The sequence below is a fragment of the Eschrichtius robustus genome, chromosome 1 (genome assembly GCF_028021215.1).
Source record: "Eschrichtius robustus isolate mEscRob2 chromosome 1, mEscRob2.pri, whole genome shotgun sequence".
Lineage (NCBI taxonomy): Eukaryota > Metazoa > Chordata > Mammalia > Artiodactyla > Eschrichtiidae > Eschrichtius > Eschrichtius robustus.
The window spans coordinates 32,234,418-32,262,097 of NC_090824.1; the positions used below are offsets into that span (position 1 = coordinate 32,234,418).

General features: G+C 43.0%; 1 protein-coding gene and 1 pseudogene across 3 annotated transcripts in view; both read right to left on the minus strand.

Annotated features, from left to right (window-relative positions):
* Positions 1–27,680, minus strand: part of SMOC1 (SPARC related modular calcium binding 1) — a 160,851-nt gene that overhangs the window by 76,747 nt on the left and 56,424 nt on the right. For all 3 annotated transcript variants that reach the window (XM_068543581.1, XM_068543572.1, XM_068543561.1), the window contains exons 2-3: positions 18,534–18,699; positions 17,277–17,389 (exon numbers count right to left, since the gene is read on the minus strand). In XM_068543581.1, the coding sequence (XP_068399682.1) occupies positions 17,277–17,389; positions 18,534–18,699 (279 nt within the window). The remainder of the gene's footprint in view (positions 1–17,276; positions 17,390–18,533; positions 18,700–27,680) is intronic.
* Positions 14,977–15,076, minus strand: LOC137778868 (U6 spliceosomal RNA; annotated as a pseudogene).

Here is a 27,680-nt window from a genome sequence, read left to right on the forward strand (position 1 = left end):
AAAAAATACCTAGAAACAAATGACAATGAAAACACGATGACCAAAAACCTATGGGATGCAAAAAAAGCAGTTCTAAGAGGGAAGTTTATAGCATTACACTCCTACCTTAAGAAACAAGAAACACATCAAATAAACAACCTAACCTTACCCCTAAAGCAATTAGAGAAAGAAGAGCAATGAAACCCCAAAGTTAGCAGAAGGAAAGAAATCATAACGATCAGATCAGAAATAAATGAAAAAGAAGGGAAGGAAACGATAGCAAAGATCAATAAAACTAAAACCTGGTTATTTGAGAAGATACACAAAATTGATAAACCATAAGCCAGACTCATCAAGAAAAAAAGGGAGAAAACTCAAATTAATTGAATTAGAAATGAAAAAGGAGAAGTAACAACTGACACTGCAGAAATACAAAGGATCATGAGAGATTACGACAAGCAACTGTATGCCAATAAAATGGACAACGTGGAAGAAATGGACAAATTCTTAGAAATGCACACCCTTCCGAGACTGAACCAGGAAGAAATAGAAAACATGAACAGATCAATCACAAGCACTGAAATTGAAACTGTGATAAAAAATCCTCCAACAAACAAAAGCCCGGGACCAGGTGGCTTCACAAGCAAATTCTATCAAACATTTAGAGAAGAGCTAACACCTATCCTTCTCAAACTCTTCCAAAATATTGCAGAGGGAGGAACACTCCCCAACTCATTCTACGAGGTCACCATCACCCTGATACCAAAACCAGACAAAGATGTCACAAAGAAAGAAAACTACAGGCCAATATCACTGATGAACATAGATGCAAAAATCCTCAACAAAATACTAGCAAACAGAATCCAACAGCACACTAAAAGGATCATACACTGTGATCAAGTGGGGTTTATCCCAGGAATGCAGGGATTCTTCAGTATATGCAAATCAATCAATGTGATACACCATATTAACAAATTAAAGGATAAAAACCATATGATCATCTCAAAAGATGCAGAGAAAGCTTTCAACAAAATTCAACATCCATTTATGATAAAAACCTTCCAGAAAGTAGGCATAGAGGGAACTTACCTCAACATAATGAAGGCCATATCAGCCAACATCGTACTCAATGATGAAAAATTGAAACCATTTCCACTAAGATCAGGAACAAGACAAGGTTGCCCACTCTCACTACTATTATTCAACATAGTATTGGAAGTTTTAGCCACAGCAATCAGAGAAGAAAAAGAAATAAAAGGAATCCAAATCGGAAAAGAAAAAGTAAAGCTGTCACTGTTTACAGATGACATGATACTATACATAGAAAATCCTAAAGATGTTACCAGAAAACTACTAGAGCTAATCAATGAATTTGGTAAAGTAGCAGGATACAAAATTAATGCACAGAAATCTCTTGCATTCCTATACACTAATGATGAAAAATCTGAAAGTGAAGTTAAGAAAACACTCCCATTTACCACTGCAACAAAAAGAATAAAATACCTAGGAATAAACCTACCTAAGGAGACAAAAGACCTGCATGCAGAAAACTATAAGACACTGATGAAAGAAATTAAAGATGATACAAATAGATGGAGAGATATACCATGTTCTTGGATTGGAAGAATCAACATTGTGAAAATGACTCTACTACCCAAAGCAATCTACAGATTCAATGCAATCCCTATCAAAATACCAATGGCATTTTTCACAGAACTAGAACAAAAAAATTCACAATTTGTATGGAAACACAAAAGACCCCGAATAGCCAAAGCAATCTTGTGAAAGAAAAACGGAGCTGGAGGTATCATGCTCCCTGACTTCAGATTATACTACAAAGCTGCAGTAATCAAGACAGCTTGGTACTGGCACAAAAACAGAAACATAGATCAATGGAAGAGGATAGAAAGCCCAGATATAAACCCAGGCACATATGGTCACCTTATCTTTGAAAAAGGAGGGAAGAATATACAGTGGAGAAAAGACAGCCTCTTCAGTTAAGTGGTGCTGGGAAAACTGGACAGCTACATGTAAAAGAATGAAATTAGAACACTCCCTAAAACCATACACAAAAATAAACTCAAAATGGATGAAAGACCTAAATGTAAGGCCAGACACCATAAAACTCTTAGAGGAAAACATAGGCAGAACACTCTATGACATAAATCACAGCAAGATCCTTTTTGACCCACCTCCTAGAGAAATGGAAATAAAAACAAAAATAAACAAATGGGACCTAATGAAACTTAAAAACTTTTGCACAGCAAAGGAAACCATAAACAAGACGAAAAGACAACCCTCAGAATGGGAGAAAATATGTGCAAATGAAGCAACGGACAAAGGATTAATCTCCAAAATTTACAAGAAGCTCATGCAGCTCAATATCAAAAGAACAAACAACCCAATCCAAAAATGGGTAGAAGTCCTAAATAGACATTTCTCCAAAGAAGATATACAGATTGCCAACAAACACATGAAAGAATGCTCAACATCATTAATCATTAGAGAAATGCAAACAAACCTACAATGAGATATCATCTCACACCAGTCAGAATGGCCATCATCAAAAAATCTACAAATAATAAATGCTAGAGAGGGTATGGAGAAAAGGGAACCCTCTTGCACTGTTGGTGGGACTGTAAATTGATACAGCCACTATGGAGAACAGTATGGAGCTTCCTTAAACAACTAAAAATAGAACTACCATACGACCCAGCAATCCCACTACTGGGCATACACCCTGAGAAAACCATAATTCAAAAAGAGTCATGTACCACAATGTTCACTGCAGCTCTATTTACAATAGCCAGGACATGGAAGCAACCTAAGTGTCCATTGACAGATGAATGGATAAAGAACATGTGGCACATATATACAATGGCATATTCCCAGTCGTAAAAAGAAACAAAATAGACTCATTTGTAGTGAGGTGGAAGGATCTAGAGTCTGTCATACAGAGTGAAGTAAGTCAGAAAGAGAAAAACAAATACTGTATGCTAACACATATGTATGGAATCTCAAAAAAAAAAAAAATGGTCATGAAGAACCTAGGGGCAAGACGGGAATAAAGACGCAGACCTACTAGAGAATGGACTTGAGGACACGGGGAATGGGAAGGGTAAGCTGGGACAAAGTCTACAAAGGGTAGTCTCTCTGTGGCATGGACATATATACACTACCAAATATAAAATAGATAGCTAGTTGGAAGCAACCACATAGCACAGGGAGATCAGCTCGGTGCTTTGTGACCAGCTAGAGGTGTGGGATAGGTAGGGTTGGAGGGAGGGAGATGCAAGAGGGAAGAGATATGGGGATATATGTATATGTATAAATGATTCAATTTGTTAGAAAGCAGAAACTAACACACCATTGTAAAGCAATTATACTCCAATAAAGACGTTAAAAAAAAAAAAGAAAATGGTAATGGGAACATACATATCGATAACTACCTTAAATGTAAATGGATTAAAAGTTCCAGCCAAAAGACATAGACTGGCTGAAGGGATACAAAAACAAGACCCATATATATGCTGTCTACAAGAGACCCACTTCAGACCTTGGGACACATACAGACTGAAAGTGAGGGGATGGAAAAAGATATTCCATGCAAATGGAAATCAAAATAATGCTGGAGTAGCAATTCTCATATCAGACAAAATAGACTTTAAAACAAACACTATTACAAGAGACAGAGAAGGACACTACATAATGATCAAGGGATCAATCCAAGAAGAAGATAGAACAATTGTAAATATTTATGCCCCCAACATAGGAGCACTGCAATACATAAGGCAAATGCTAACAGCCATAAAAGGGGAAATCGACAGTAATACAATCGTAGTAGGGGACTTTAACACCCCACTTTCACCAATGGACAGATCATCCAAAATGAAAATAAATAAGGAAATACAAGCTTTAGATGATACATTGAACAAGATGGACTTAACTGATATTTATAGGACATTCCATCCAAAAACAACAGAATACACTTTCTTCTCAAGTGCTCATGGAACATTCTTCAGGATATATCATATCCTGGGTCACAAATCAAGCCTTGGTAAAGAAAATTGAAATCGTATCAAGTATCTTTTCCGACTATAACGCTATGAGACTAGATATCAATTACAGGAATAAAACTGTAAAAAATACAAACACGTGGAGGCTAAACAATACACTACTAAATAACCAAGAGATCACTGAAGAAATCAAAGAGGAAATCAAAAAATACCTAGAAACAAATGAGAATGAAAACACGATGACCGAAAACCTATGGGATGCAACACAAGCAGTTCTAAGAGGGAAGTTTATAGAAATACAATCCTTCCTTAAGAAACGAGAAACATCTCAAATAAACAAGCTAACCTTACACCTAAATCAATTAGAGAAAGAAGAACAAAAAAAACCCAAAATTAGCAGAAGGAAAGAAATCATAATGATCATATCAGAAATAAATGGAAAAGAAATGCAGGAAATGATAGCAAAGATCAATAAAACTAAAAGTTGGTTCTTTGAGAAGACAAACAAAATTGATAGACCATTAGCCAGACTCATCAAGAAAAAAAGGGAGAAGACTCAGATCAATAGAATTAGAAATGAAAAAGGAGAAGTAACAACTGACACTGCAGAAATACAAAGGATCATGAGAGATTACTACAAGCAACTATATGCCAATAAAATGGACAACCTGGAGGAGATGGACAAATTCTTAAAAAAGCACAACCTTCTGAGATTGAACCAGGAAGAAATAGAAAATACGAACAGACCAATCACAAGCACTGAAATTGAAACTGTGATTTAAAATCTCTAAACAAACAAAAGCCCAGGACCAGATGGCTTCACAAGCGAATTCTATGAAACATTTAGAGAAGAGCTAACACCTATCCTTCTCAAACTCTTCCAAAATATAGCAGAGGGAGGAACGCTCCCAAATTCATTCTATGAGGCCACCATCACCCTGATACCAAAACCAGACAAAGATGTCAGGAAAAAAGAAAACTACAGGCCATTATCACTGATGAACATCAATGCAAATATCCTCAACAAAATACTAGCAAACAGAATCCAACAGCACATTAAAAGGATCATACACCGTGATCAAGTGGGGTTTATCCCAGGATTGCAGGGATTCTTCAATATGTGCAAATCAATCAGTGTGATATACCATATTAACAAATTGAAGGAAAAAAACCATATGATCATCTCAATAGATGCAGAAAAAGTTTTCAACAAAATTCAACATCCATTTATGATAAAAATCCTCAAGAAAGTGGGCATAGAGGGAACTTACCTCAACATAATAAAGGCCATATATGACAAACCCATAGCCAACATCATTCTCAATGGTGAAAAACTGAAACCATTTCCACTAAGATCAGGAACAGGACAAGGTTGCCCACTCTCACCACTATTATTCAACATAGTTTTGGAAGTTTTAGCCACAGCAATTACAGATGAAAAAGAAATAAAATGAATCCAAATCAGAAGAAGAGGTAAACTGTCACTGTTTGCAGATAACATGATACTATACATAGAGAATCCTAAAGATGTTACCAGAAAACTACTAGAGCTAATCAATGAATTTGGTAAAGTAGCAGGATACAAAATTAATGCACAGAAATCTCTTGCATTCCTATACACTAATGATGAAAAATCTGAAAGTGAAGTTAAGAAAACACTCCCATTTACCACTGCAACAAAAAGAATAAAATACCTAGGAATAAACCTACCTAAGGAGACAAAAGACCTGCATGCAGAAAACTATAAGACACTGATGAAAGAAATTAAAGATGATACAAACAGATGGAGTGGTATACCATGTTCTTGGATTGGAAGAATCAACATTGTGAAAATGACTCTACTACCCAAAGCAATCTACAGATTCAATTCAATCCATATCAAACTACCACTGGCATTTTTCACAGAACTAGAACAAAGAATTTCACAATTTGTATGGAAACACAAAATACCCCAAATAGCCAAAGCAATCTTGAGAAAGAAAAACAGAGCTGGAGGAATCATGCTCCCTGACTTTAGACTATACTACAAAGCTACAGTAATCAAGACAGTATGGTACTGGCACAAAAACAGAAATATATATCAATGGAACAGGATAGAAAGCCCAGAGATAAACCCATGCACATATGGTCACCTTATCTCTGATAAAGGAGGCAAGAATATACGATGGAGAAAAGACAGCCTCTTCAATAAGTGGTGCTGGGAAAACTGGACAGCTACATGTAAAAGAATGAAATTAGAACTCCCCAGCACCATACACAAAAATAAACTCAAAATGGATGAAAGACCTAAGTGTAAGGCCAGACACTCTAAAACTCTTAGAGGAAAACATAGGCAGAACACTCTATGACATAAATCACAGCAAGATCCTTTTTGACCCACCTCCTAGAGAAATGGAAATAAAAACAAAAATAAACAAATGGGACCTAATGAAACTTAAAAGCTTTCGCACAGCAAAGGAAACCATAAACAAGACGAAAAGACAACCCTCAGAATGGGAGAAAATATGTGCAAACGGAGCAATGGACAAAGGATTAATCTCCAAAATATACAAGCAGCTCATGCAACTCAATATTAGAAAAACAAACAACCCAATCCAAAAATGGGCAGAAGTCCTAAATAGACATTTCTCCAAAGAAGATATACAGATTGCCAACAAACACATGAAAGGATGCTCAACATCACTAACCATTAGAGAAATGCAAATCAAAACTACAATGAGGTATCATCTCACACCGGTCAGGATGGCCAGCATCAAAAAACCTACAAACAGTAAATGCTGGAGCGGGTGTGGAGAAAAGGGAACCCTCTTGCACTGTTGGTGGCAATGTAAATTGATACAGCCACTATGGAGAACAGTATGGAGGTTCCTTAAAAAAACTAAAAATAGAACTACCATGCGACCCAGCAATCCCACTACTGGGCATATACCCTGAGAAAACCGTAATTCAGAAAGAGACATGTACCACAATGTTCACTGCAGCTCTATTTACAATAGCCAGGACATGGAATCAACCTAAATGTACATCAACAGATGAATGGATAAAGAAGATGTGGCACATATATACAATGGAATATTACCCAGCCATAAAAAGAAATGAAATTGAGTTATTTGTGGTGAGGTGGATGGACCTAGAGACTGTCATACAGAGTGAAGTAATTCAGAAAGAGAAAAACAAATACCGTATGCTAACACATATATATGGAATCTAAGAAAAAAAAAAGGTCATGGAGAACCTAGGGGCAGGACGGGAATAAAGACGCAGACGTAGAGAATGGACTTGTGGACACGGGGAGGGGGAAGGGTAAGCTGGGACGAAGTGAGAGAGTGGCATGGACATATATACACTACCAAATGTAAAATAGATAGCTAGTGGGAAGCAGCCGCATAGCACAGGGAGATCAGCTCGGTGCTTTGTGACCACCTAGAGGGGTGGGATAGGGCGGGTGGGAGGGAGACGCAAGAGGGAGAAGATATGGGGATATATGTATATGTATAGCTGATTCACTTTGTTATACAGTAGAAACTAAGACACCATTGTAAAGCAATTATACTCCAATAAAGATGTTTAAAAAAATATATCCAATTAAAAAGTCCCTCTTGTGTAGGAGCTTTGTTCACATCAGAACTGTGACAATCTGGCCAGTGGCGGGACACAAGTGGCCTGCAGGAGTGGGGGGCTCTTTCTTGTTTCCCATATCTGACTTCACTTTTAGTTAAAATTTTCTGCCTTCATACATCCCTTCCGTGTTCCTTTTACTTTTCCCTACTTTGACAGGGGAAAAAAAATTCTGATCCTGTTAATTTTTGAGAAGAGTTTAGTTGACTGACCAGCAGGGTCACCTCCTAGCATGTCATATGCATCCATAGCGGAGTGGCAATAGCCCTGAATGTGTGTGTATTAATGGCTCTGCCTGGAAGGTTCCCGAATAAGTGTTTGCTGTGGGCCTACTATGTGCCTAACCACCGGATTGAACATTAGTCGCATAAACTCTAAAAAGTGTGGAGGTTACTCCCAGAGGTCATCAGTTTAACCCCCTTGCCCCACAGCAGCCCTGCTGGATGCCCATTCAGTCCTGCCTGCCCTCTTCCTGGGATGGAAAGTTAAGTCCTCTTTGAGTAAAATAGTCCATCTATGGTTTCCTCCTCTTGAAGAAAGTTCTTCCGTAGTTTGAGTCAGAATCTGAGTCATTAAATATTTTACTCAGTGATCCTGGGTTGGCTCTGTGGGACTGTTCAAGAAAAAGCTATTGTCATCCACAGACAAAGTTTGAAACAACTCTCATGCATCCCTGTGGTCATCTCTTTCCCATTCACCCTTTGGTTCTTCTTATCTTGAAAGCAACCTCTGGCTCCTTTGAATATTCCTCATGTGACATAATTTCCTAACCTTCTCACCTTAGTTATCCCCTGGATATGCTCCAGTTTGGCAACATCATTATAAAAGTTGGCAATCTCCTTTAAGAGGCAGTATAGAGTAGTCGTTAGGACCAAGAACCCTGGTGCCAGGCTGCTTGGGTTTGAATCCTGACTCTGCCACTTGCAAGCTGCATGACCCCGGGCAAGCCACTCAGCTTCTCTGTGGCTCAGATTCCTTATCTATAAAATAAGAATATAATAGTGTCTACTCACAGGTCATAGTGAGGATTGAATAAGTTAATGTGTGTCAGCCACTTATAAAACACCTTGGCACATAGTAAGTGCTATACAGGTGGTGTTGTTATTATCTGAAAAAGAAAAGAACAGCAGAGAGGGTGACTGAAACCTCCGTCACTGAGTCTTCCCTTTTCCATAAGCAGCAGGAAGGCCAGAGAAGCAGGCCTCCATCCTTCCCTCCCTCCCTCCCAGGTACACCCCTCTGCAGAAGAGCAGCTGCAGATACCGCCCAGAGCTTGCTCCTTTCATTTCCACGATAGACTGTAGGGACAGACTCACCAGAGGCTATGCTGAGGTCAGATGCTCAGCTGGGAGCACCCAGACCCTGCAACTTGCTCCAAAGCAAATCATGCCAGCCAACCTGGGAAAGGATGCTCAGTGGCCATAGGCCATTGAAGAGGAGGATGGAGCAGTGGTTAGGGTAGGCAAGTCACCACAGAACACAATGGATACAGTGTTGGAGCTCCACCCACCCTCATCTTGCCCTCCTCTGCACCTGTGGGTGACCCAGGGGGTGCCAGTTCTCTCGCTGAAAAGATGACAGTGGTGGCTCTCACCATGTGTGAGAGATTAGGTGAGTCACTTACTACACATGTCCTTCCTGCACGTGGAGGCATCAGGCCCTGTCCCTGCCCTCATTTACAAAATTAAACATTTACTTTCATATGACCCCCAGTGGGTACAAGGATTTGTTCTTGGGTGATGAAAATATTCTGTCATTAGACAGTGGCGATGGTTACACAACTCTGTAAATACCCTAAAAACCACTGGATCATACATTTAAAGGGATACATTTTACGGCATGTGAATTCTATCTTAATAGAGTTGCTATTTTAAATAACAAAACCAGGTGGCCAGCCCACAGGCCACCGTTTGCCGACCTCTGGAAGAGCCCAACTAGCTCTCCCATTTTACGGTTGAGCAAAATGAGACCAAAGAGGAAGAAAACTAACATTTGCTGAACAGCAAGTATGTGCTGTGTTATGGGCATTTTCGTGTAAATTATCATACGCAACATCTGGTTGTTTGGAACAAAAGCAATTCAATGAAAAACACATGTAAAACAAGTAGTAAGATGCCCTGGGCACAGTAGATGTTCAAACTGTCCTTTAACAGAAAAGGACAAAGAAAAGCAACAGCTGACCCAACAGTGGGTCTCTTGGCCATTATGCCATCTGTACGTAAAGGATGGACTTAAATATTTAACATTGCGACTGCTTTTAAAAAAAGAAAAAAAAAAGTTGGCACAGTCCACTAAGAAATACAGAACTGGCTGTGTTTGGAGACATCCAAAGGAACTGGTTATGGCTGGAGAAGCTCAGAACATTCCAGCTACGGATGCAGCCAGGCTCTTAGTACTTTACCTAGAGAGCCCTCTGCACTGTCTGAAGAGACATCCACACTATTGCTCTAGGTAAGATAGTTTCACATGACAAAAAGATGTAGCCCTTGGACTCATCAAAGATGGGACAAATCCTTTCCCCTAAGACGATGCTCAGTGCTCCAGCCTACCAACGTTTCATCAGCTGAGGTCAACAAAGGTTCACTATTGACGCAAAACATCCCTACCTTCAGTACTTGCTGAGAACCTGGAAGAAGGAGACCCAGATGGTAAACCCAGGTGTTTCCAGGGCAAGCTAGTCACACAACTCAGCCCGCGGGGGTGATTTCAGGACGTGCAATTCTGTACTATGGGGGTGGGGAGAGGAGGCGCTAAAAAGGAACCTCAAGACCTGCTTCACAGCTCAGGCACCAGCATTTAGGAAACAAGCTGCAGTTCCCCAGGTTTTAGAAAATGCAACAGTAAGAGCTATAGAAATGCTGACGAGGGCGACCCACTGTCTTTGCCAAAAAGCCACAGAACTTTCTCTTTGCACTTCCAACTTCTGAACAAAGCATCATCAAGAAGAAAATACAGCTCCCCAGATCCCTATGGCAAAAAAAAAAAAAGTGACCTCGGGAAATAAAAAAGCACATGTACGTGTGTGTTGGTGTGGGGAAGAGTGATTAGAATGAGGAAAAATGGGGAAAGCGTGGGTGCCAGACAGAGCTATATCAAGAAAGACTGTTCCTGGAACATGGGGCTCAAAGTGGGAAACATAATACATTTTTTCATGCAGCAGTAACATTATGAATGTTGTTTTATATTCTAAAGTATTATTAGAACTACAATCCATCTACACAAAAAAATTAAAATGGCTTGGGAATGTATTTGGTAACAACCGCTAATCGACCACATTATTGCTCAACACTAGAAGGCAATTTGGGAGTATATATCAAATGCCTTAAAAAGTGCATGTCCTTTTGACCCAATATTCAACTTCCAGAAATTTAATCCCCAAATTTCCAGAATTCATGGTACATACATACAATGGAATATAATGCAGCCATTTTAAAAAATGAGGTAGAGTTATGTGTAATTAACCTGGAAATAAGTCCACAATATAATTAGTATAAGAAAGCATTAGAAAACGATATATGACATTTTATCATTTTTGTCCTAAATAATGGTAAGTACACAAAGAAAAAAAAAAAACTAGTGGGTTATAGACTTAATTGTTGCTACTTCAAAGAGATGAAATCAGTGACTTTACCTTTCTACCTATGTACTTCTGTATTGTCAGAATTTTTTTTTTTACAAAGTGTACATGGCTTTTCTATTTAGAAAAAAACGAAAATATTTCTCTTTTGATTATTTGATTAAGTCTCTAGTATACATATATACACACACACTATGTACAATGAGCATCTACAACACATCATTCTACTAGCTGCAAAGTATGGCTATGCCATAATTTGTTTAAGCACTTCTCTATTGTGGATATTTAGATTGTTTCCAAATTTTTGCAAATATAAGCAGAACTTAGATGGAAATCCTTGTGGCTAAATATTTGCACGTATCTTTAATTATTTCTTTAGAATATATTCCTAGAAGTGAAATTTCAGGCTCAAGATGTGGGCACAATTAAGGACTTTTGACCCATATTGCAAAATTATCTCATAAAATGTCAGTGCCAATTTACCTTTTCAAGTACAGTGTGGAGGTAGCCTTTTCCCTTCACCCAGGCCTGAATATTACTATCTCTTTTCCAAGTTTGAACAATTTGGTAAGCAAAATGACACATCGTCATTTTTATTTGTATTTCTTTAATTACTAAGGAAAATATCATTCATAGTCACTTACTGGCTATTTGTTATTATTGTGTGACCTGCTTATTGATATCTCTTGCCCACTTTTCTACTAAGATCTTTTTTCTTCCTGGTTTGTGAGAGTTTTTTGTCTAATATTAGCCTTTTGTCATTAAGGCTAATATACATCATTTGCCTTTTTGCTTTGCTTAAGGCATTTTTTATGTTCAGAAATTTTTAATTTATATACGTTTTCTCAACAATAAAATCACTCAGAATTCCAAATTACTGACCTGTAAGTGGGCATTTGAAATATACCCCGTTGTACATATAGGGTCTTGTATACTAACTAGCTACTTCATCATATGTTCTCATATCTTTTCTGCATGTAAGCTCTTGAAGGCACAGACCGTGACATTTCTTGACTCCACCATAGCCAACCACCTCACAACCCAGAACATAGCAGAGCTCCAAAATGTCTGAGATGAAAAAATATTGTGTCTGGGACCTGCTTTGAAGCAATCCAGTTTGGGGTGGGAGATGAAAATAGGGTAAAGATGAAACAGAATCAGCCACGTGTTAATCATTGTTGAATCTGGGTGACAGGTACATGGAGTTCATTATACTATTATTTCTACTTTTTTGTATGTTTGAAAATTTCCATAAGCAAAAGGATTTTTTTTTTTTATGTTTGCTTGATTGATTGGTCAACAGCATCAGAGAGGGGACTTCTGGAATAACAATGGTTATGAAAATGAATTACATATGCATCAAGGACACTTCTGTAGCATAAAAAAGTCAAGAGCACAGGCCTTGAAATTAGGCAGTCCTGGGTACAAATCCTTAGTGACCTTGAACATGTTATTCAATCCCTCTGAAACTCAGTTTTCCAGTATAAATAAGGGTATTAATAACTACCTCAAAAGGTCCTAGTAAAGATTAATGGGTGTAAAACTCAGTGCCTGGTACCAAATAGCACTCAGTAAAGAGTTGCCATCATTATTATTCAGTGCTGCATAAGCTTGACAAGCTCTAGCCAACATCCTGGCGGTGGTGATCCCATACCCTTCACTGCTGAAATCACTACTACGGCTCTGACTTCAGTTCATCATATTGGGCAGCAGAAAACAGCTTGGCAGAGGACTCGGTAGACCAGATGTCAGGAGTTACATTCCTGATACCCAGAAGAGAAAACAGATAGGACCACACCAAAGGACAAAACCAGTAGCTCCCAACCTTACTCAACAGGTCAGCAAAAAGCCTTAACTCCACATTCCAGTGACACAGCCAAGAACAGGAGTGATGAAGCCCTCACAACAGCAGGTCATTCACAACTTGGACTGAACCCTGGCATCACCTGGGAGCTTGAAATAATAACGATGTCTGGGTGCCTCTCCCAGAATTTGATTTAATGGTCTGAGATGTGGACTAGATATCAAGGTTTTTAAAAACCTAATGTTGTAATGTTTATCACTCTGCTGTGTGAGTTGGGTTGGGGGGTATCGAGGGAAGCGGTCAAGGGAAAACAAATTAGAGAACAGAGACCATTGCATCCCACATGAACCCCATTAAAGCCAACCCAGTCATGTGGTCCCAAGCCGTGTCCCATGCCAGACAAACCCAGTCCCATTAGGGTCCCCTCACTCCCTCCATAAACTTCAAGAGGATGTTACTGAGTAATAATTCACAGGACTAAAATATGTTATTAACACCAGGATGCACGCATGTCAATATTCTCTCTGTTTTAAACATCATTTGAATATTCCTCTGTTTTAAACAATATTGAAACAATGTATCTGCTCTCTGGGTTTTGGTCTTAAAAAAGAAACAAAAACAAAGAAGTCCACCTAAGAGACAGTGGAGGTTGGAGGAGGGAGAAAAGCATCTTTTTCTCCTAGCCTTTTGGCAGCCTGTCAGTACAATTGAAGCACACTCAAAGAGGCAGCCTCATTATGTGAAGTTATTGCAGTGCCTTTGATCAAGGGAAAAGGCACATCCATTTCAATCCCTGTAACGGGGACTGACCAGCTGTCTGGCTGCCTAGCTGCCCACCGGGGTGAGCCAGCCTCGAGCCTGCAGACACATGGCAGTGCTTAGTGTGTCAAACACATGAGGGGGCTCTTCATTGTCTATCCACCCTTTGCTGCACTTTAGGGGCCCCCTCACTTAGCAATTCTGCCTGGACTAATCTGGAAGTTCCCCTCCCCGGCAAACACCACCTGGTCCAGCCTGGCCTCCGCGAAACAAAAGCTGGCCAGCGGCTGTCTGTCACAAGGCAGCAAACGCTTCAGAACCAGGAGGGCAGGGGTCAACCGTTCTCATAAGTAACACACTCAGAATTACAGAGGTCTAGAGAAAGGGGAAAAAGGATTCCACCTCCTCCTTATTACCCCCGTCTCAGCCCCAAACTCAGCTGTGAGGGGTTTGATTTTCTCCCGCACACATGAATTCTCAGCACAAAGATCACCTGCACTCTTTTCACTAGAAAAAATGGTAAAGAATTGATGGGGGGGAAGGTTCAACAAAAGATTTTCTTTTCCTTAGGCGACATCATCTGTAACATCTTGGGAAGATTTGAGCAGTAGAGCCAGAGTAGAAATGGGGATAATGATGATGGTAATGACAGATATCCATATAGTATTTATGTGTTCCAAAGATTTTACATGTGTTAACTCATTTAATCCTCATCACAACCCCATGAGGTAAGCTACAGTAATACTCAATAATAGTAATAATAATAGTAACATGTAACACGTATTATATAATAATAATTATTACCACATAGAACGATAATGGAGATCACAGTCTCCATTTTTCACATAAGGATACCGCGACCCAGGGAAGTTCAGCAACGCGCCTGAGGTGGTGGGTGGATTCATGCCTAGTCTACCGCACTAGACTGCCTTCCTCTAGTCTCCACCTCAGAGCCTCCTTTATTATTTTTTTCAATAGGCATTTTTATTTCTATAGAAAAGAAACAAAACAGTATAATATTCAAGTGAAAGGAGAGAACTTGATTAAACCTCTCAGAATGGAATTTTTAGTACATATTTGTTTCGTATATAGATATGAATTTTAATATTTTTATAAATTTCATCTAAAATTTTGCACCATACGTTTATTTTATGTATTATGATAGCTACACATTATAAAGAGTCACATTTCTGGGAGAATCTTGAGATGGGGTGAAGTCACGATAAAATATGGGACGCTTCACGAATTTGCATGTCACGCCTGGCCGTGCTCATCTTCTCTGTATCGTTCCAATTTTAGTACACGTGCTGCCGAAGCGAGCACTCAGAGCCTCCTTTAAAGCTGCCAGTTGACAGAACAGCAAGAGTATTGAGGGCTTTGGAGCTGGAGCGATCTGAGCTGGACTCCCAGCTCCCGGGCCACTCTACGTCCCACTGTGGTCGCATCTTCTGTAAATGAGGACACTAACACCTACCTGGCAGGCTTGTGGTGAGACTTAAGTGAGAAAATGAATAAAAGCACCTCTCACAGGGTGGGCAGCCAAGGTCAGCTTAACCCGGTGGTTCTCGATCCTGGCTGAACACTTTTTTTTTTTTTTCTTTTTTAAAACTCTACTTTATTGGTTGTCTTTTAATTTTATTTATGGATTATTATTATTTTTTAACATCTTTACTGGAGCATAATTGCTTTACAATGGTGTGTTAGTTTCTGCTTTATAACAAAGTGAACCAGCTATATGTATACATATATCCCCATATCTCCTCCCTCTTGCGTCTCCCTCCCTCCCACCCTCCCTATCTCACCCCTCTAGGTGGTCACAAAGCACAGCACCGAGCTGATCTCCCTGTGCTATGCGGCTGCTTCCCACTAGCTATCTATTTTACATTTGGTAGTGTATATATGTCCATGCCACTCTCTCACTTCGTCCCAGCTTACCCTTCCCCCTCCCCGTGTCCTCAAGTCCATTCTCTACGTCTGCGTCTTTATTCCCGTCCTGCCCCTAGGTTCTCCATGACCTTTTTTTTTTCTTAGATTCCATATATATGTGTTAGCATACGGTATTTGTTTTTCTCTTTCTGACTTACTTCACTCTGTATGATAGACTCTAGGTCCATCCACCTCACTACAAATAACTCAGTTTCGTTTCTTTTTATGGCTAACTGGCTGAACACTTGAATCAGCGGGGAAACTTTAAAAAATACGGAGTCCCATTCCCGACCTCACCACCCCTCCCATTTCCACCTCCACCTGCCCTCGGTCTGAAATCAGCAATCCCCTGGGCCCAGCCACGAAATGAAACCTGAAACCCAGCGGACCAGAGGCCAGCCTACAGCCTTCGCCCCAAGACTCAGGATTCCTGGGAAGCTGTGAAGGTCCTGCGGCCTCTGCTTCCAGCCCGCAGGTAGTACCCGGATGCCACTCCACTCCGCAGAGGGAGTCTCGGCACCAGGCCCGTCCCAAGCAAGTGCTGACCCACCCTTGTCCAGTGGTCCTCCCCACTTCCTTAGAGCCACATCCACCCCTAGACTGTGTCCCCACCTGCAGCCTGAAAGCTTTGCCACCCCGTTGTCCCATGCTGCCCGTGTTTCAGTCTGTGCCAACTTCAACAGAGCCAGCATTACTCTTACACAAGCTCTAGCCAGCAGATCATACAGGATCAGAGGTAGGACTGCCTGAAAGGAAATTTTAGAATCTGAGTGCATGCACACACGAGCGTACATGCACGCACATGCAGACACCACACATGCACACAGATACCACATACCACACATCACACGCATACACCACACACACATACACAGGCACCCACATACACAGACAACCCCGCCCACACACGGAAACCACACAACACACACACATGCACAGATACCACACACACAGACAACCCTCACACACACACGGAAACCACACAACACACACACATGCACACAATATCACACACCACACAACACATACATACACCATACGCACACACAGATACCCACACACACAGGCAACCCCCTACACACACACACAGAAACCACACAACACACACACAGACACACAGATACCACACACCCACACATGCACTCACACTCCACAAACCCCAGACACCTTTACACTCAAAGGGAGCAGAGCTTGGTTAGAGGTTTGGGGGCGGGAAGGAGGGGCATATAGAAGGGGTAGCAATAAACAGTGAAGGGAATAAGGGGGTTGCCCATGGAAACTGGTGAGGATAAGAAAAAATAATCACTCTACATTTGACAGGAGAGAAAAATGAAGACAGCCAGCAGGGAGGATGGGGACCAAGCAATGCCAGTTTCCTGGCTCGTACCTGCATGAGCCTTTCAGGACCCACTGCCAGCTGGCAAGGGATGGCATGGGGCCCAGGAGGGGGACGCCGGCCCCAGAAAGCAACATGGAGGGTGTCAGAGAGTTCTCAGCTGTTTCCAGAAAGCGAGGCTCTCAGGGCCCTCCTGCTCCCAGGCCCTTCCCCCCAGCCTCAGTCCAGGACCCAGGCCTGAGAGACGTGGCCAAGGCCTACCTGGGTAAAGGAGCCATCCTCGCTGCACTCAGGGACAAACACCGCCTCCTGGGGCTTCTTGGCTTGCTCGAGGGCCTGAGCCCGCTCCAGGCGACACTTGCTCTGGCCAGCGTCTAAAAGAGGGAGGAGTGCATTTGAGATTCACTTGGATCCCACACAGGAGCCATGGACAAAGCGGCTGCTGGTTCTAGAAATGCTGGGGAAAAAGCACTCTGCCGTGCGGGGGGCCCACACACAGCCAGCTGGTTGTTCCAAGGGCACAAGGGCAGGGGCTGGTGAGTGCCACGTGGCCTCACCTTCCTCTTAGTGGCATTCTTAGAAAAGTAGGGTGGGGGGGGTCATATTTATACCAAGGTCTGTTTATTCTTTTTCTCCCAAGTATCCCCAGGCCCTCCTAGGGAGAAAAATGTTCTACTTCTATTATTTTTCACTAGGTTTATTCAAAAACACACAAGCCCAAGGAGTCTCAAAAATGTTTTGTAGTTCAAGAACTGCAAGCACTTTCTTTGGGAAATCAGAATTCTAGGGCAGCTGGCTTAGCCTCCCACAATTCCTATTATAGCTCTGATCAGTCCAGGGGTCACAAACTCAAATACCTACAGGGCGTAGGAAAGTGATATAAATTAGAGAAGGGGCTGGGCATGTGAAGAATGGCATTCAGCTTGGCAACACCATAGGGAGTGCTGAGGACTGTGGCAAACTGGAAAACGGGCTCCCCTTTAAAGGAGGTAGCTACTACTCAGCTCCAGCCACATGTTTGCCTTGAAGGAGGGAACTCAGACGTAACGTCACCAGAGCTTCCAATTTTTTATGGGAAGTACAAAAATCCAGACTTTCATGTTGAATTTCCCAATTTTTAAATGCTGTCTCAAATGTTTTAAATATTTTTAAACATGCGAGCAGACCAAACAAAATATATCTGTTGGCCAACAATGTGGAATCCCTATTTAGGAGCCAGCCATAATGTCTTGCCATTTTAAGCACCTCTACAAAAAAAATAATAATAATAAAAATTAAAAGCACTAGCCAAATAGCAGCACATCTCTCTAAGCCCTGGTGGCGGTGTTTAAAAGCCAGAAAAGTACTCATCCTTCACTGGGCCAGTCCTCCTTCCCACATTGCCTGGTGGAAAGGACATGGGGAGAGGTTGGCAAGTGAAATGAACAGACTCATTCTGAGCTCTCCCTATGGGGAGCGCCCCGTGCAGGGAGCGTGGTGCTCAGGTATCTCTCCTCTGCTGGGCACGTGCACACTCACCTTTGCATCTACCTCGATGTACCACACCCAGGGCTGGGTCTCGGCACTTGGCTCGCTGGTACTCACACATGGACTCGTAGGACCTGCCGTCAGAGGCACAGATAGGTTTGGGTTGAGTCCTGGAGCAGTGGAGGTTGCACTGAGGGTCACGGTCACTTATGAGAAACTAGGTTGGAAAAAAAGTGAAAGGGTACAGAGGTTACTTTTGCAAGAAAAGTAAGGATGAGTCCATGACTTAAAATACTAGTTTGCCCTTGGGAAGCAAGTCCAGAATAAACCCAAAGTTATTAAACCCTAGAAGTGGTAGGAAACTAAGCAGCCACAAATTCTAACCAAGGAAGGCATCCTGTGCTCAGTAATTCACATACAGGATCTCATTAATCCTCAAAACCCTATGAAATAGGAACTACCTATTTTGTAGAGAAGGAAACTGAAGACCAGAGAGAGGTAACTTGCCCGGTTTTACACAGCTCTAAGTGGTGAATTTGAACCTAGATTGGTCAGAGGTCAAATCCAAGCTTTCACCATTGGGACAGTTGGTCTCCCGGTCCACGCTGATGGTCTCTGCACTTGGCCCTATTTGCGTACCTCCCCAAACCAGGAACTCACTAGCAATCTCTACCTTCCATCTTTGGAAAGTTTTATTGATTAGAAAGTAGTACTGAGCCCCCAAATCTATCACCTTTCCATTCTGCCCACTGCGCTCTGGCAGAATACAAGTTAAGCAATTTTCTATGAGAAAGGAATTTCCTGATTTAATATATCATCATCATCAGATTGTGAAATGCTGAGTTAAACAGTTTTCTTTGCTGCAGGACTTCCCAGACACCTTTGGTACATTCCTATGCATTATGAATCTCCAAGAGGTATAGCAGATTAAAGATAGGTAGCTGCAAAGTATTTGCTACTCTTCCTGTCGAGCTGTGGAGTCTAATTCTCCTCCTTTGAATCTGGGCCAGCCTCAGTAACTTGCTTGACCAATAAAATGCTGTGGCAGTGATGTTTTGGGACTTTTGAGCAAGGTTACATGAAGCCTTGCAGTTTCTTCCTGGGCCTCTTGCAACACTCACTCTGGGGGAAACCAGCCACCATGTAAGAAGCCCAACAAACACTGAGACTGCCATGCTAGGAGGAAGCCCAAGCTAACATGAGGCGAAACCAAGTGGAGAGAGAAATGCCCAACCAACACGGGCACAGAGACATGTGAGTGAGGAAGCCTTCAGATGAGTCTAACCTCAGCAATCATCTGACTGCAACTAACAGAGATGAAAAGGAGTAACTGCTTGAGAGACCCTGAGCAAGACCCACCCAGCTGAGCCCAGTCAACTCGCCAGAACTGTGAGAGTTAATAAGTTGTTGTTTTAAGCCATTAAACTAAAACAATTTTTTTCTATTGAAGTACAGTTGATTTACAATGTTTCAGGTGTACAGCAAGCCATTAAGTTTCGAGTGGTTTGTTACACAGCAATAGATAACCAGATCAAGAGCATATATGATTATATATCTCCCAAACTTATTTGCCCATGAACCCCTTTCCCAGTGAACCCCTGTTAACAACTGCAGAATACAGCTGGAAAACAATAACTGGACAATACAATCCACACCTCACCCCTGCACAGGATCAACTTCCCTCTGGCTGACCCTGCTTAGAACCCTTGGGTGGTGCCCCTCTGTCCCTGGGGACTTTCACATGGTCTCCTAGCCTGGCAGATCTGACGCTGGGGCCCCTTCTCTGGCCTCAGCTCTTCCTGCTCTGTCCCCGCCTTGCTTGCTGCTGGTCGGGCACACTGGCCTACTTTCCAGTTCCCAAATGGGCTACATTTGCTCCTACCCCTGGGCCTTTAGACACACTGTTCCTTCTCCCTTTCCTCCCACCCCTACTCAGATTTGGGTTCATCTGGGAGGTTCTCCCTGACTCTCACAGGTCAGGACAGGTCCCCCTCTAATAACCTCTCACCCCACACTTTTCCTTTAGGGCCCTTAACACAGTTTGATGATGAATTGATTTGTGTGATTTGATTAGCAATGGAATCCCCCACTCTGAGCTCCAAGAAGACAAGGATTCTGTCTCTTCTGTCTGTGAATACATCTCCAGCATCCAGCACAATGCTGGGGCACTTGATTATTTGTGGGATGAACGCATCCCTGCAGCAGCCTTTCCCACCCAGCACTACCTCCAAACCAGCGGGTGTGATGTGACAGGCCTGGTCTCCCAGGCTCCTGCCACCACCGGGGATCACTGGGCCACTCCCCTACCTCACCCCCATCCCCCTTTCTAAGCTTTCCCCCTCCCTCCCACATTACATGGTGGGCAGAGGTGGGCCACAGCTTCTTGCCCTAGCTCCACTTCAGAACATAAGTTATCTCCGAGGCTGAGAGGTGGGTCTCTTCTCTCTCCATCCCCACCCCAGGCCCCTCTGCCACTACAACCCTCCAAGCCTCTGACCCACTGGGCACCAGGGAAAACTTGGGACCCAAAGGTCCAGCTGAATGACGCAGGCTTGGAAGCCCTGGCTGTGGGCACCTGGACGGGCACAGGACCCAGGTGGCTGCAACCAGCAAAGCTGGGCTAGAAGTCTCTCTTCTTCCCTCAGACTCATTCTTAATCTGTCTGCAGCCTAGAAATGCAGCCAGACCTGGCTCTGTAATTCTGCCTGGTGAGCAGCAGACGCCGGCCAGAGGGTGGGATCAGTGTTCTCATACCCTGGCTTGCAGGCCAACCAGTAGCCTCAAAGCTGTCCAAGGGCAGATCGAGACACTGCTGTCACGCTACTCTCTCCTGGTCCATGGAAGTCAGGGCTACTTACATGAAGTAAGACCCTGCTTTTAAGACCTATTGGTTAGTTATTTTGCCATGTCAATCCCCAGGAGCCAGGGAACAGCATGCCTTTTGTTCTCACGATCACACAAGGAGAGAAATATCCGTATCTTCTAACACCTGGGAAAATCAAGGAACTCATCCTTGGTCACAGAGGGATCTGGTTGCCAGACCTTAAGTCTGAAGAGTGATAATAATAAGCGCTGATAACTATACATCACTTACGATACGTTAACTAATTTAACCTTCACAACAGCCCTATGAGGCAGGGTACGTTAAGTGTGCGTCAGTGCTGAACTCGACACCCAGGGCCTGGCTCCAGAGCCACGCTTCTAACCACTACACCAAGCTGCCTTGAATTATTACAGAGTAACACTGCAAACAGAAACTCTGACCCAACTGCAAAATTGGATTCAGTTTGGGATTAGCAGATATGAACTACTACATAAAGAGTAAAAAAACGAGGTCCTACTGTATAGCACAGGGAACTATATTTAATACCTTGTAATAAACTATAGTGGAAAAACAAACAAACAAACAACTGGATTCCCAAGTCAAAAACTGTTTACCAAGAGCCTATTCCATGTGAGACACCAACTGCTGAAGATCCAGATAAGACAGCCCTGCCCTCCAGGCACTTTAAACCTACTGTGAGAAGCTCCTCCTACAGCTTTGTTCACCTTCAAAAAAGAGGAATTGAGGAAGACACAGCTTCTTTTCAAACTCAAAGAGGTTGCCCTGTTGTCTCTTCGCAGCTCATGGGAGAGGGGAGCTGCAGGCATCCCCGTGGTGTTAAGAACAGGCCATAAATTTGGTTTGGAAATGGTTTGCCCTGGGCCAACAGAGATGCCATGGCAGCTCTGCCAGAGACCAGCTTCACAACCAGGGGAACACTACCTGGAGACAGACAGGTTAAAGGCAGCTTCAGAAGAAGCCCCACCTGTCCCCACACACGGAGATCCTTCCGGGCTTCAGACGAGCTCCCAAAAGGGTCCATCTAGATATGACTGGTCCCCAAGGCCAAGTTAAAAAGTTCTGAAACAGTCCAGGACCATTGCTAAAGACCATCTCCAATCATCTGTGGTGACTCATTTTTATCTATTTTAGGAATCAAAAAAGACAATGAGTTCTATAAAATGGAGTTTTGTTTTTTTTTTTATTGAGGTATAGTTGATTTACCATTTTGAATAAGCTTCTGGTGTACAATCAGTGATACACAATTATTAAAGATTATACTCCATTTATAGTTATTATAAAATATTGTCTATATTCCCTGTGCTGTACAATATAGCCTTATTTATAAGGCTATATTGTACAGCTTATTTATTTTATACATAGCTGTTTTTACCTCTTAATCCTTTACCCCTATCTTACCCCTATCCCCTTCCCTCTCCCCACTGGTAACCACTAGTTTGTTCTCTATATCTGTGAGTCTGTTTCTTTTTTGTTATATTCACTAGTCTGTTGTATTTTTTAGATTCCACATATAAGTGATGTCATACAGTATTTGTCTTTCTCTGCCTGACTTATTTCACTAAGTGTAATACCCTCCAAGTCCATCCATACTGTTGCAAGTGGCAACATTTCATTCTTTTTTATGGCTGAGTAGTATTCCATTATATATATATATATATACCACATCTTCTTTGTCCATTAATCCATTGATGGACACTTAGGTTGCTTCCATATCTTGGAATAACAGAATGACTATGCCCTAATAGGTTCACCCAAACCTCCAGGGACCCTAGGGCATTACTTGGGTCCACAAACACTGCTTGTTCAGCCATCCACTGATCCACTTTTATACTTAGCAAGCAAGCACTATGATGCCCCCTGCACTGCGAGGCATGGGAAGCAGAACACAACCAGCATAGTCCTGCCCTCAACGAGCTTGCACTCTAGGGTGGAGAGAACAAGCAACCTGACACTGATCGTGCAGCAAGGGAACAGGATACCACAGGACCAAGAGAAGATTTCATTCTTGGGACTCTGCAATGCTACAAAGCCACAGAGTCCAAAAGAACTTTCTGCAATGATGGACATGTTCTATATCTGTGCCGTCCAATGTGGAAGCCACAAGCCACGTGTGGCTATGAAGCACTAAATCGTAGCTGATGCAACTGAAGAACTAAATCTTTAGTTGCATTTAATTTTAGTTAACTTAACTTTGCATAACCATATGTGGCTAGTGGTTGCCAGATTCAAGAGCACAGCTATTGTGGGGAGGGGTGGGGGGGTGGGTAGAGAATGGCTCACCCTCACTGGAGTTTCTCCTAGTTGAGCCAAGCTACGACGGACTGGACCAAGAAGCAGATCCTGAAATAATATCTGCATTTGGAAACTGGACATGAAATCATGAATTCATTATTATGGGTTTCAACAGCAGAACATCCCGGGAGTTCAACACAGTCCATCTGAAGTCACAAAGGCAGATTTTTCTTCTCTTCTGAAGGAGACAAGAGGGACTGGCTGCAAGTCCCCAGGACCTCCGGTGGCTGGGTCAGTTCTCTCGGCCCACAGACAAAGCTTGAAGAGTCTGAGTCACCCTGCTGGAACTGAACCCTCGGGCCACAGAAGTCTGTTGTGGGCTCAAGAGCAACCAGGGTTGGTGGAAATTTTTGGTGTTGGGCAGAGGCAAGCTGTCTCCCCGACGAGGCAAACGCTAAACCGTTTCCCTCTGGGGAGGAAATAGTATTTTCATAAAAATCCTCACATCCATTCCCTTCCTTCTTCCTCACCAAAAGACAACAAAAACAAAATAATTATGTTAAGTATGATTGTGTAATACAGAAACCAAACAAAAGGGGCCGGGACAATTGTGCATTTGCAAATGGCTCCTACTCCCTCCCTCTCTCCTTGGGGAGTGAGCGATTCCAAAGCAAACACACAGCATTTTGTGTTCTGCTCACATTTGTAAAGTAGGACAAGCACTTGAAATACATAAAAACAATCCATCCTTCCTATTGGAAAAGTAAGCTGCCGATGGGGGCTGTGTTCACCAGACGAGACGGGAGTAAATGAAATCAATGTTAGACCAACAGTCCCTTCTGTCTGAAATGCACACACGCTGCTCCTTGCCCTCAGTTTCCAGAAGAGTAGAATGTAAACCCTGCCACAGCTTTTGCTCAGGGCGACCACTCCAGTACCACAAGCTGTGTTAGGTTTGACAGACCGCCAAGTTTCCATGACAATAGAGGGAACAACAGAGGCAGCCTAAGATTCCATCTGGGAGGAGATGTTCAATTCTTTATAATAGGGAGTTGGTTTCACAGCCTTAACTTCCACCTGTACCATGCTGATTTCACCAGCATCTAAAATTCTAAAAAGGCATCTTGCTGGAAACATGCCTATATCTATATTTTTCCCAGGTATAGAAGAGGGGGCAGGAACTGTACTCTACAACCAGGGCAATGGTTTGGAAGTGTGATGTCCACAGTTGGAGGAGCAAGTGGCATTCCCCTTCATGAGATCAGACTAAAACTCACAGGCCAAACTCAGATAATTTGAGGTTTTTTCAAATAAATTCATTTGTAACACAGCTTTGGCTACTCACTTTTAACTTTTTTGTTTCACTCATCAATTGCTGGAAAACAAACCACCCCCAGACTTAGTGGCTTCAGACTATTCATCATTTCTCTCAATTCTATGGGTTGGCTGGGCTCAGCTGGGAGGTTCTTCTGCTCCACATGGTTTCAGCTGAGACAACACACAGGCTGCATTCAGCTGGGAGCTTGGCTGGGGCTGGAACATACACTGTGACTTCACGCACTGGTGCCTAGTTGGAGCGGCTGAAGTGGCAGGGAGCCTGGCTGGGCCTCCCTCTCCAGCAGGTTTTCTTCTTTTATCCATGATGACTTCATTCAATCCTAGATCTCTTGTATGGATGTGTGACTTTTTGCCACCAAACTTTCTCCCAAGTTCCAATTCCACACCGCCACTGAAGTCATCATCCTAAGAAGCAAATGCTTTCATGTTTTAAACACTACTGTTAACTTCGTTGGCGCTCCTGCTGCCTTGTGTTCATATGTCTATCAAAACCCTTGATATACTTCATTATCATTTATGTATGTACATGTCTAGAAAAGACTGTGTCTTATTCTTCTTTATATACACAGGGCCTAACCCAGTGCCTGATCCAATGCAGTTGTTCAATACATGTTTGAAGAATGAATGGGTGAATATCAAACCTTACCTAAAAGATATCCTTTTTCTATTACTTACTATAAAAAGAGATACTCTTTGTCCAACCACCACCAAAAGCTTAATGCTCTCAAATGCATAGAATAATGGAAGCTGTTGGTTCCTTTTTTTTTTCCTTTTAAGAAAAACCTATCAGATAAAGAAAGCCATACATTAACCATTGGATTTTCCCCTTGAATTTAAGGAAAGGAAAAAAACATCCCTGAGTCACTGAAGAGAACGTAGCTGAGCAGCTGAGACAGTATCCATATACCCACAGTATCATCATAAGGTATCATCAGTAATTGTCCCTAGAATTCATTCCCAGTGAAACTGGCCTTAGCCTGAGAATTTTCCTCACAAAGCCTTGGAAGGCTTTCTACCACCCTGCAGATAAGTCATGTCACCCATAAGTCTGGCAGTCATCTGAGATGCCCAAGGTTGCTAAGCCTGAAATGAGTTTTGTTAAGGCAGGAAACTGACAATTTAACAGCCAATGTGATTAGCACTCTGGTTTTTCTGAGCTACCATATGCATGTACTTGAGTAAGAACAACAGCCAGATTCATTTATAAATCATGTTTTTGACACCCTGAATTTATTTTTTCCATAGAATCAATGTTGTAAATAATGGTGAGTGTCCCAACCCAATCTGCTAATGTCTACTTGGAAGGAAGAGAAGGAGAAGGAGCCCTACCCGTGTGCCTGCTGAGTAGGTAACAGGCACGGTCAAGGCCCCCAGTGGCAGCCCCCCGAACTGGGTAGAAATCCTTGGCCCCCTTGTGCTGTTCCTTCCTGCCTCGGGACTTGGCACGTGTGGGCCCTTTTCCCTGGACTGTGCTTCCACCTCATAAACTCCTATTCATCCTTCCACTCTCACTGCAAATGCTGCTTCCTCAGGGCATTTGACTTCTCTGGTAAGTCAGGACCCGGTGATAAGCCTCCACACACCCTGCACTTTCCACTGTGGCCTGGGTCACGATTGTAATTAAATAACCAACTATTTAATTATATGTTTCTTGCCCCTCCTCCCCACTAAGCTGAAAGCTCCCTGCAGGCAGGAACCACAATCTGCTGGGTGTCACCCTGCTAGATCCCCAGTGCCCAGCAGAGGCCTCGCCCAATAGATGCAATAAATATCTATTGAGTGAATGAATGAAGAGTAAACTGAGGCTCGGTCAGGTTGAGCTAGTAAGTGGTAGAACACGCCTCTAAGTCTGACTCAGTGGCCCAGATTCTTTCTGCTACACCTCACTGCCTCCTTCAAGGCCGGATGGCGAGCGCTGAGCCCCAGAGGGTGGTGCTGGGGGCGGTCTGTTGTTAGCTCTGGCATCAGTGGCTGGGGTCTTGGCGGCGGCCCCTCCGGTGGACAGGAGAGGAGGAGAACCCGGCAAGCAAAGGGAGCTTTCCTCAAGGAGGGATTCTTTTTTTCCCCGTTATGTTTGTAAGTCCAAGTCCAGCTCAAGTTTTTAGAACTCAGGCACTAAATAGCATTTCTGGGAGGTAAATCTGCTCTTGAAAGGGGGAATAGCAGTGCCTGGAACAAAAAGTCGAGAACCACATTCCAGACGTCTAGCTGCAGCTCGGCCGCTCACTCTCCAATCAGGCACCGTCCGCCTCCCGTCACCGGACTCACCGTCCTCACAACCAGACTTTGGCCTTTTTCTCCGAGGTCCGCGCCTTTGGGAACCAGGAGCCGTTTCACATGAGAACATCACTCAGCCACCCTCTATCTAATCCATCATCTGCCCTGAAAATCCACATCCCCATCTCTGCCAGCTTGCTCTCACCCTTCCCTGACCCCAGAGCCACTGCATTTACACAGGTGCAAAGGAGGGCCTCGATCAGGGCCGGCCTCAGAGTGGGGCTCCCGGAGATGGAGGAGGGGAGATAAGGGAGGTCAAAGGGAAGGGGAGGTCTGCAGTGTCGGCGGCGTCTGCTCTTCTTCTCCACACCTCCACGAGCGAGGCCTGACAACAGCACGCCCGATTAAAGGGCTTTTCACGCTGCTGAGGGAAAGCAGACGTCCCCCTCCAGCTGTTTGGCAGCTGGAACCACTTCTGTTGCTTTAGCCAGGAGAGGCCTGACCCCTGTCACCCCAGCCCCACCCCCTACCCAAGGGAGGAATTTCGTGGTCACCCCAGCCTGTCC